This window comes from Quercus suber, unplaced genomic scaffold (genome assembly GCF_002906115.3).
Source record: "Quercus suber isolate HL8 unplaced genomic scaffold, Cork oak 2.0 scaffold_383, whole genome shotgun sequence".
In the NCBI taxonomy this organism is placed as follows: domain Eukaryota; kingdom Viridiplantae; phylum Streptophyta; class Magnoliopsida; order Fagales; family Fagaceae; genus Quercus; species Quercus suber.
The window spans coordinates 699,732-711,603 of NW_027069835.1; the positions used below are offsets into that span (position 1 = coordinate 699,732).

Consider the following 11,872-nt stretch of genomic DNA (forward strand, 5'->3'; position numbering starts at 1 on the left):
TTTTTTTTTTTTGGGTCTGTTTGTTTGCTGAGAACCCCATGACAAATATTCATGGCTTCAAATCTGATAATTTCATGGGGGGCTCCTTGGTGGGAAGGATTGGATTCTGCAATGGCATAGGTTAGGCTAATAGGCTCTTTATCTATAGAGGAAGAGAGATTGTAGATATATATAGAAAAAATAATGCAGTGGGTGTTCTATTTCCAATAGGCACAATTGAACGTTTTGAAAAACCTCTTGATTGGGAATAGGAAGAATCACCACTAATCAAGACAGATTTGAAGAAGGTCCGAATTAATGCTCAATTAGTTGAAGAATAGCAAAATATTAATTACAAAAGGAAGGGATAATGTGTACCTAATATGGACTCTCTTTTTTTTCTTTTTCTTTTTATTATTTATGTATGGTGGCAATTGAACAGGTATGAAGTAGTGATTCAGTTAAATAAGGAGAGGAAGAGACCAAGGAGGGAAGAGAGAGAGTTTGGCGTTGGGAAGCTGAAGTTGTGAAGTTTTGAAAGCGTGAAAAGCTGAAGTTGTGGAGTTTTGTAAGCCTGAAAGACAAGAAGACAGAGAGCGGTTAGCATTAAAGATTATTTAGCTTGGTTGGGGCTTTACGGTTAACTGTAATATATAAAGATTGGGTTTTAAAGTGGAGATAAGGATGAAAATTATTTCTTTTTAATAGTATATTAAAATTATGAAAAAAATTTAGAAAAAAAAATAATAATTACGTGGCTGTTGACGTGGCTTAACGTGAGCGTTGCAACATTAAATGCTACGCTTCAGCTTTTAGTATTATATAGATATAGATATAGACTAGCAGTCTCAGTGAATAATGAAAACATTTAATATTTATTTATTAAGATAAATTCTGCCTTTACTGAGGATATGATATATGGTAAACACATATGTGATAAAACTAACTTTCTTCTATCTTCTCACTTTTCTATCACTTTCTTATTTTCTATTCTCTCACATTTTCACTCCTTCAATCAAACGGATCCTAAAGTTTTGATTTGGTTCATAAACTTTTTTTTTTTTTTAAATAAAAAATTTAATTTGTAATTAAACAAGGGGCTTTTCTTTTTGTACTTAAGAATCTTTTAGAAGACAGCCAAATCTTGCGAACAGGAAAGCAATTGATGAAGCTGCTGGGGGTGGTGGAGTCTTAAATATGATGTGGAAGAAGAGAGGTCTACAAACTCTCTCTCTCTCTCTCTCTCTCTCTAAACTGAACCTAGTTTATCTCTCTTCTCTCCATGGGTTTCACTTTCAGACGTTTCATTTTGATAATTTTTATGTTAGACGTGAGTCTCACACAAGTAGTCTGTTAGTTTATTAACGACAGACTAACTGATATACTAATTTAAGTAAATAAAAGTTTTAAGGATGTAATGACACTAGCCTAAAGTTCAAAAGGTGTCATTGCATTTTTCCTTAAAAAAACCGTCTAAATAGTGGAACTCATCACTTTTTGGATCTTGATTCATTACTTCAGGCCTTTTACTTATGATCAAGTATAGTATTTTTAAAAGAACGTTTCAGTCTTATTAGTTTGATACTGTATTTTTTATTTTCAATGTTTAATTTCCATAAGAAGAATTTTAATTTAAGGTCACAGCCCATCTGTATGGGTAAAGCATCAAGCTTTCGAAGTGCAAAAAGTAAAGCTGTCATATAGTTTCATTTTAAAGCTTAAACCAAAACTAGAAGCATAAATATTCTATCAAAAGACAAGAAGCTCTTATAATATCCCTTGCGTGAATCTGCATTAATTTTTAGCAGAATCAAAAAAGCTTGACCGCAACACATACCTCTTATACTTTTCTTCCTATTTCTTTGCTTCTTTGAATGGACAAAGCATCAAGCTTTTTTAAAGTGCAAAGAGTAATTATATACTATACCCTCTCTTTGAAGTCAACATTAAACTAGAAACGTAAATATTCTATCAAGACAAGAAAGAAGCAAGGCTTATAATCTTCCTTGCCTTAATGTTCCTCTCTTAGCATCACCCATAAAAGCTCGAGCCTATCAAATAGCAGGAGGTCGTCCTCCGATTCTTTACTACTTATTTCTTTTCTCTTTCTCGCTCTCAAGGTTTATGGCTTTATGCTTTACTTTATTCGGTGGCAAAGATCTTTTATCAATTATATGCTAATACGCAATGACAAGTTATCCCAATAAAATTGCCTTCAATCATAATTAGTCGTAGACCCATGCATTGCATGAGAATAGATAATTATTTTGTAATTGTGGTATAATGTAAATTTGTTTTCTAAATGTTGTGGAAGCACTACAAAAAAACAAGTGCATTTGCAACGTTTTGGTTGTAGCTTTCAGTGTATAGTAATATTGAAACGTTTTTAAAGAATATTGTAGCAGTTATTATAGTGAACGCTACAAATATATCATGTTATTAAACAATTTCTAAAATTATTTTCCATCTATATATTTCTATAAATATATCATGTTATTATTTTGGGTGTGTTTGATTGATATTATTCATTATTTAGGAGGTCTATATTTTTCTAAATTATGTTATGTACGTTATATTTTCATAATTTTTTTTTGTACAACTAAACTCTTTAACTTTCAAATATGTTATTCTCTAAAAAAGAAAAAGAATTTCAAATATATTATTCAAATTTCTCATTCTCTTAAATGAGATTATCATGATAATCAAGTCTCATTACAAAATTACACATGATATTACTCAAATAGTTGACAAACACTCAAATTCTGATATAAACTCAAATTCTCATTTTAAATATAACTAAGTATTATGTCAAACATAAATCAAACAAAAATTATAAGAGGAGAGAGAAGGCTTGTAATGGAGAACTTAAATTTTTTTATTATTTATATATATCTTAATTCTTAAGTGGGGAAGGAATATTCTAACTCTAAAACTCTCAATAGATATATTAAAAAGCATGAATTGGCTTAAAAATTATTGACAAATAAATTAATTTAGAGATGATCATATAAGACTGCTTTAAGAGGAGTTCTCAAACTGCCATAACAAAATGTTACAGCATTTTTATAGCATGTGAAGTGTCAATCTACCATAGATCAACGTAAAATAAAACAAGATTATATTGAAATACACCACAACTCAAAAAATATATATATTTTAAAAATATAATGAGATTGTTTTTTGGCTAAACATATAATGAGATTTTTGTTGTATTACTAGATTTCCTCACGAAGACTTGTTTCACTCATTGATCAGTTAGGTGAGTGGCGAGGAACCAAAACATAGAAATAAAAAATGGCATGGAGCTTTCAATCAATTAAAGCCAACACGTAACTCGTTGGCTTGGAATTTGGAAGCAGCCAGCCACGACAAATTCCCATTGCAATATGGCCATGGCCTTCAATTATTGTGAATAAAATTTTTACCTTAGCGTTCAAAAAATAAAGGGTAAATTATAAGTTTGATCCTTAACTTTTACACCAAATGTCAATTTAATTCCTAACGTTTTAAATGTGTTACTTTAGTCCTTAACTTTTTGGTATTGTGTCAAAATAGTCATTACCATTAAGTGATTGATGGAAAATGCTTACATGACTGACAGTTAAAATAAAAAGTTATTTATATGCCAAATCAGATGACATGTGCACTGCCATCTGAAATTTTTTTAAAGAACAGTTTATGTTAAAATTGGGATCTCAAAACCAATTTATGTTAATAAATCACTGACTTAAATCTTTACTTGAGCCTTGTGAAAAAGACCGCAACTTTTTATGGACATCTATTTGGTTGCTGAGAAACTTGATTAGAAAAACAATAAAAATACGGTCTTGAATATTTGTTNATATGTAAAGATATGAATCTTACAGAACCCTTTTTTTTTTTTTTTTTTTTTTAATTTACGTTAAAGTGATAGAACTTTAACACACGTATAATTTTGAATATATAAAATAAATGCGGTATTGTACCAAATTAATATGCAAACATACAAAAAAGATTATCATATTCTGATAAGAACAAAATTTTATATCTTGGATATATACATAAACCTGAATCCATGCCACGAAAAGGGACTACAAGTAAGTCTTATTTATAGCTATAATACACATAAAAGCTGTCCTTATTCTGAAGTGAACTAGCTAGTGCTATTCTTAACTAAACTTAATTTGGAATTTAGGCTGTTTGTTTGGATAAAAGAGCCTAAGTTTTTCTCATAATCAAGAGTCTTCAGATTCTCATTAAACATGGCAAACATGTAAGTTTCTATAGGTCCATTGGGTCTCTTTGGAGTCCCTCCCTTGACATGCCTAATAAAATTTGAATTGTAAGTGCTTGCATATTCAAAACTTGCCGCCGGTCTCCCTTCAGAGGGCCAACCAGTCTCAGACACAATGATTTTCAAAGACCCCCCATTTGGCCTTCTCTAATGCTGAGTAAAAGGCATAAAAAAATGTTTCGGTATCCATGTTCGCCACCTTGCACTTCAACTAAGGGAGTAGTAAAATGAGCATACTCAAGACGAATGTTTTGAATATTGCCAATGTAGCTAAAGTATGGATACATGTTAACGAGTAATGGGTACTTATGCTTCGCTAAGAAGCCTATGATGGGATCAAGAAGTGATCGGTACTCAGACATGAAGGAGCCTATTGATGGAGACCGTAGGACTTTGCAAGGGTTGATAAAAGGGAGTGGAAGCTTTGATATTCTTATATCCAAGGTCAGCATTATAAATTGCAGTTTGAATGTTTTCCATGGCCGAGAAAAGAAATTGTGCATATGGACCGTTGGGCTCTATTTCGTTGCCAACTGCAACGTGTCTGAAATTGACATCTCCACAGTTTTGCACATTGTTTTGGATCCGTGTGTTTGCATAGTCTTGGCTTGAAGCAGTGCTTTGAAGCTCTTCATGAGGGACACCAAGCATGAGCTCAATATTGGTGCCTCTAAGGGCTAGGAAAGCACCATAGTTTTGGCCATAGAGTTGTATCCTTCCGATGTTATATTGTTTGTACATATTTATAACTTCTCTTGGGGACCGTAAGTTGTTGCCAAACATTCCATAGCAAACACCTATCTTGGTAGCTAATTAAAATAGAACATGTCAAATTTTGTGTCTTGATCATATTTCGATCATATGCTAACAAAGTACATAATAAATCTACAGGCAATAACTACCTGATTCATATAGTGTTGAAATTTAAGTTTATTTATTATAACATATCAAATTATTAATTCAAAATCAAATCTTTTGTTGGATTGTTGGTGATGATTATTGTAACAAGAAGAAGACATGTCCTTGTTCTTCATTTAGAAGCAAAATATGCAAAAATGGATTGCAAAAATGAAATCTACGAGAAAAACTGGATAATAAGCACCTTGACTACAAAAAAGTCAACTATGGCATTAAAGTCAACGGTCAAAGTCAACTAGAGCCTGTCAACAGAAGTCAACGGAGATAACGCAAGCAACTGATGTAAGCAGGTGACTGGATGTTGACATAAGTTAGGGCTGACATGGCATTGATAACATCACGGGCGACGTCAGCTTGGAGTAGAAGAAGGCATGTGAGGCGTGCGCTCTCATGCAGATTGCTTGGGCAACATGTGAGGGCAAGTCAAGGCTTCGATGGCTGCAAGACTTCCACAATTGAGTAGATCGGGGCAAAATGATCACAGTGGTACCTGCAAAAGCATAATCGGGCAAGATTCACGACAGCAACAATAATGGCAGTGGTCCTTGGTGTGAGACTCCTCAACGACGACGCTTATAGGTCCAAAACTAGAGACGATGACTAAGAGACGTTAGAGATTCAATGGTGAATGGCTACGGTGGCGGCTGTGATGGCGGAAGCAACTGTGAGTTTGGAGTAACACCAAAGATAGACAAGACTGAAAAGAAAATGTCAGAGCAATGACTCTAATACCATATTAGAAATACTGAATGAATTTTATTGTATTTCACAAGTAATAAAACATACACGAGTTCCTTTATGTATGAGGTAAATGTGCAGTACAAGTATGTGTGCTATATAAGTAAAATAAGGTGAGCCTACGACCTATATTCTTTTACAAGTTAATAGTCATATATATACTTATGGTTAAATTTACATGTATAGTTATATTTTAACCCTATGTTTGGATTGTGGGAGACGAGGGGAGAGTAGAAGAGAGGAAAATGGAAGATGACTATAATACAATAAATTTTGGTATATTTGCCACTTTCCTCTCTCCCTCCATCTTTCTCCGTTTCAAACATAGTGTAAAAGTATCATACTACCCAATAGCTTTTTATGAGATCATTTTTACCAAATTTATAATGCAGACTCAATTACACCAAATTTATAATTGGAGAGACATTTAATATATATTACCCACGTATCTGTCATTATCATGCTTAACAAATATCAAGATGATTAAAAATTATTTTCTCTATAAGTTTATAAAATATTCAAAATCATGGTTTTATTATGCTTTATAAACAAACTAAAAACATGACTAGAATTGGATATTAAATTTTTTTTTTTTAATAAGGTAACATCTGGCATACAATACACAAGAATAGAGAGTCCATGTTACCAATTTTTTGGTTTTCTAAGATTATCTCTCATGTCATACATGTTAAATGTTCCAATAATGTTGCATACACAAATAATTTCACAATTTTTTTTTTACAACTTTTGAGGTGATAGGTTATGAATAGTATAACTTCATATAGAAACATAATTGGTATTAATTTATCGTATATTAATCATTACCTATCATTTAAGCTATTGTGAAATTTTTTGTGATCTCCATTTATCGAAATTGTTCAAGCAATACATGGAATATGTATGGTTTATGAGAATTTATAAAGTGATCTTATAGAGGTTTTACTTTGTAAAAAGGTCTAGGGACAACTTTTGCCATGACTCTTGAGTGGTTGACTGTAGTAGTGGAGAAAAGGTGGTGGATTTATTACCACTCATAGTCGACCACACATCAAGTTGTGACAAATGGTGTGCTTCCAGAAGAATTATTTACTTTGACTAGTTTTGATTTGGGAGCCTAATGTATAACGTGCAAAAGGAGTGAGAGAGAGGGAGAGGGAAAGAGGGACCTATTATGTCTAGGCTAGCCATCCGCATCACAAAGATTAGCATTAAGGACATCGCTGAAGGGCTATTCCCATTTGAATAAGACTTATCCATTGACAAAAACATAGAGGAGAAACGTAGACTAAGAGCTTGGATTGAAAGCAATTATGCTTCCAACACTATTTTTATTGAGAGAGATGCTTGTGCTTGAGATTGAGATTTTTGAGTGACTATAGCTATTCAAGCACTCCATGGAAATGGATTGTTTAATAGTTATATGCCACCACAATTTAACCCGTCAAGCACTCCATGGAAATTAAGTAACACAAAATTATCTACGGCAACCAAGTTCATCACTTAAAGCTCGTCTAACTGGTTGTTATTTTGGACTTTGTCTTTCCTCTAGAAAATGTTAGGCTTCTCTACCTTGCGATTTGAGAATGTTTACATATTGAAATGACTTATCTCATCATAACCGGTTGCCTTTCTACGAGGTCATTATGGGTAACAGAAGCTCTAATATTAGTTCTTGTGTGATAGGATTTTAAATTTAAAGCATTTACTCTCTGGTGATTGTTCATTCTCATCAAGTCAAGAAGTCAATAAGTTTCTTTTTAGCATAGGTAGAATTCCAGATCCTTTATACAACTAAATGAGTTAATTGTTGGAATTCACATATCACTCACATTTTGATTTTGAGATTTTCAATTTGCATATGCTATGATAATAACTAACGTGCACAAATAGTTCATCTTATGTTATGAAAAATACTTATAACTCTAGCCCCAACCAAAAAAAAAAACACTAGTCAATCCAACAAACTCCGTAATAATATTTTGTAGACATTCAATACATCAATGAAACATGCCTAAACATTACATTAGAGATAAATGATTCTTAATAATATTACATCAGAGATATTGCACTCTTTTATTTATTGTCTGCGAGGTGATTACTTCTTATTTATTGTGAGTTAGCAAAAACTCTTACTTACTATAATAATAATTGTTATGCACCATAATAAGTTGCTCTTATTCCTTGATGCACTTAATAAAGCCCTCTTCTTAACTGAAATTGACTTGGAACTTAGGCTGTTTGTTTGGAGAAAAGAGCCCCCAGTGTTTCTCTAAATCTGGAGTCTTGTTGTTCTCATCAAACATGGCAAACACATAAGTTTCAATAGGCCTTCCGGGCTTCTTTGGTGTCCCTCCCTTCACATGTTGAACCAAATTGGTAATGTAAGTTCTTTCATTATCAAGTGATGTTGCTGTTCCACCCGCTGAAGGCCAACCACTCTCTGATATAACAATCACCAACGATCCCCCGCCGGCCTTCTCTAAAGCCGAGTAAACAGTGTCAAGAATGGCATCGAAAAGGTTGCGATAACTTCGTGGGGGATCATTCACAACAGGTGAGGGAGCTGTGAAAAGAGCATAATCAAGACGAATGTCTTTGGTGTTACCAGTGTAACTAAAATATGGGTACAAGTTTACAAGTAATGGGGACCCATTGTTCACTAAGAAGCGAATGACTGGATCAAGAATTGGCCTATAATCGGCTCTGAATGAGCCTTTAGATGGAGGGAAAGAATATGATGAAAGGACTCCAGTGTCAATGGCAGTGGAAACTTTGATTTTGTTCCCTAGTCCAGCCCCAGAAATTGCGTTTTGAATGTTTTGCATGGCGGGGACAAGGAACTGTGCAAATGAATCTGAAGGCTTTACTTCGTTTCCAACTGCAATGTATTTGAATTTGACATTTCCAAAGTTTTTCACATTGTTTTGGACCCAAGCATTTGCATTGTTTTGGCTTGAAGCAATCTCTCGAAGCTTGTCATTTGGAAGGCCTAGCGTGAGCTCAATATTGGAGCCTCCAAGGGCTCGGAGAGCATCTTGGTTTGGATCATAGAGCCTCATTCTTTGGATGTTGTTTTGTCTATAGAGAGCTACAACTTCTGTTGGTGGTGGTAGGTTGTTACCAAGCATTCCATAACAAACACCAACTTGGGCACCTGCATTAGATTAGACAATAAGTCAATGGTTTTACATACATAAATATGCTTATGCAATTTATCTCAGTCAGGGACTCAGGGCAGGAATGTTATAAATATATTGAAAGTGGAAGATTCATTGGGTTTGTAGGCTCGCATAATATAATAATATATTAAAAGTGAAAGATTCATTGGATAATAATAGTGATGTTAGAGATATTACACGAAATTGACGCGTTACCAATTATAAAAAATAATAATTCAAATATTCTTTCATTAAGTTGTTAAAATCCACCAATCACATTAATGTGAAATTTATTGTAATAAAAATATGGACTAGCTTAGCATTTTCGGCAAGATATACTATATGATTAAGTAATCATGGAAATTTTCATTTGTTCAGCTAATTGTTGCCACTTGCCACAACCATGAATTGGCTATTTTGTCTTCTAACTTCCCAGTTGAATCCACAATGAATAACTAGAATTCAACGGAAAGAAAGGAGAAAAATATTTTGAAATTCTTATTCATGAAATTCTTACTTGAATTTTTGTTTACATATTATACGCCTATTTAAAGGCTTAAGAAAACTTATTTTTCAAGTAGTATGATTATATTTTGACTAGCAGACCCTTAAAAACACCTAGTATCAAGAAAATAAAATCCTCTGTTCTAAGATAGCAATAATTATATAACAATTAAAAAACTAACAAATGATAAACATTAAACCCCAAATGTTGTCCTATATCACTTAGTAAATTATCCTAGTTCTACACATGATTTTATTGGACTCCCCTCTCCCTTCTTTCTCATCCCATTATTGAGAGAGAGAGAGAGAGAGAGAGCCAAAACTAAACAAAACAAATGAAGAAAGGTCCCCCCAACACACACACAAAGCTAAATACAACTAATGGTGTAGTTCTTAATTAATTTAAATGCTTAGAAGGCTAGTTGTGGCTCATTTAAGAGAAGTAATTAGGTGACTTTTTTTTTTTTTTTTTTGAGAAGAGCGTTAAATGGCTTTTTCAGTGAGTTATTGCACTGTTAATGGGACTCACAAACTTTTTTTTTTCAACAAAATTTTCATTAAAAATAAGCTATTCACATATTTAAAAATTATTTTACTATAATGTTTTTAATTTTAAATTTTCAATAAAATAAATAGTATCTAAACGGATCAAATGCTATTATTACATTCTAGGCTATTTGTGGTGAGCATGCAACGTGAACGTGCTTCAATTCCAAAAATGGCACGACGACCAAGACAGATTTGTGGAGATTGGACTAAGGTTAATTCAATCAAACTTAGGTCAAAGGAAAATCTATCGCCTAGAGAGGGCAACTTTAATTGAGGGCAACATTGGCGGTTTTTACTTTCTACTCCTTTAGTTCCAGGGATAGTACTATTTGGTGTCTTAAAAAGTGTACTGTTCCGTACATCCTCTCACAGCAACATGGAACCCACATGTACATGTGGGTGCAAGAGGCCAGGCAGTACACTGTAGTGTGTGACAATATCACAGCTCCTCAACCTTGGGTTAATTAAGACACAAAAGCATTTGATTTGGGCTGTAAAAGACTTTTAAATCATGTATCAATGAGAGAGAGAGAGAGACCTGTTGTGCCTAGGGTAGCCATTAGCAGCCCAAGCACCAGCATTATTGTGGAAATCATGGAAGGACTTATACCAGCATGACCGGATTTAGCCATTGAGAAAACTATATATGGAAGGAATAGGAAACAAAAAGCTAAGATAGCCAACTATGCCTTATACCATTGTTCAGCTGCCCCTTTATAGAGTGAGAGATATAGATGGATGCTTGTACTATATATTTTTTTTGAGTGATATCGCACTCTACGTGACACAAGTTGTACACGAACCAACTTGCATCATTCAAGGCACATCTAACTGCTCATTAATTTGTGGAAATATCTCCCCATGCCTTTGAAATTGTCTTCAATTTTTCAGTGTCCCACTGTGTTTGGTTTTATTTGAAACAACCAATCTTATTGGTTGCCTTCCTACGGAAATTTATATGTTTATGTGAAGGATGCATGGTGCTTTCCAATTTGATGATATTTGAAATTGATTTATTTAATTTTATGGTTCATATTAAATATTATAAATCTAAAGGAATATCTATTATGGTGTGAAAATTGTACACTATTAAATTCAAGAAATAAAATCTTAACCATGATATTCTCTCTTTTTACAATATCAAATAAATAGAGATGATCTTGTTTTTACGTTTTACATCAATGCAACATTTAATGGACGGATTGTGTCTTTCATTTCTACAATCAATCATTTTCCAATTTTATTTGTATCACGTGCAAAGTTTGGATCACTTGTTATGTTATTAGGAGTCTGTTTAGATAGAATTTATTTTACTGAAACTGAAAACTGAAATCACTGTAGCAAAATAATTTTTAAATGTATGAATAGTATCATGAGACCTATTTTTAATTAAAAAATTGCTGAAATGTGAAGTTTGTGGGTCCCATGAATAGTACGCGGGAGCTACTGATGTGATAAAAGTGACGAAAAAAGTAGGAAAAGTGCGGCCACTGTTCATGAACAGTAGCTGCTGTCCCTTGCTGCAGCTAACCAAAAAAAAAAAAAAGAGAGAGAGAGAAAACGCAACACAAAACACAGACATGAGATTCATTGCTATCCAAACGTTCACTAGATGTAAAAGAACGTTGTTTCTATAGAAATTCATTGTTATCAAGGGAGTACTTCTCTCATAGAAGTGAATAATTGACCATTCGTCAATTGGCACACCTCCGACATTCCTACCCCCCCCCCCCCCCCCCCCCCCCCCCACCCC

At 33.5% G+C, this 11,872-nt stretch overlaps 1 protein-coding gene and 1 pseudogene across 1 annotated transcript; both read right to left on the minus strand.

Annotated features, from left to right (window-relative positions):
• Nucleotides 1–4,111: 4,111 nt before the first annotated feature.
• On the minus strand, nucleotides 4,112–5,163 carry LOC112040225 (glucan endo-1,3-beta-glucosidase, basic isoform-like; annotated as a pseudogene).
• Nucleotides 5,164–7,983: 2,820 nt separating this feature from the next.
• LOC112040236 (glucan endo-1,3-beta-glucosidase, basic isoform) lies at nucleotides 7,984–10,786 on the minus strand. The gene is made up of 2 exons (XM_024073131.2): nucleotides 10,658–10,786; nucleotides 7,984–9,062 (listed from the first exon to the last, which is right to left on the minus strand). Exons 1-2 carry the CDS (start codon nucleotides 10,749–10,751, stop codon nucleotides 8,116–8,118), a joined length of 1,041 nt encoding a protein of 346 aa, XP_023928899.1. The 5' UTR covers nucleotides 10,752–10,786; the 3' UTR covers nucleotides 7,984–8,115.
• Between the last annotated feature and the right edge of the window lie 1,086 nt (nucleotides 10,787–11,872).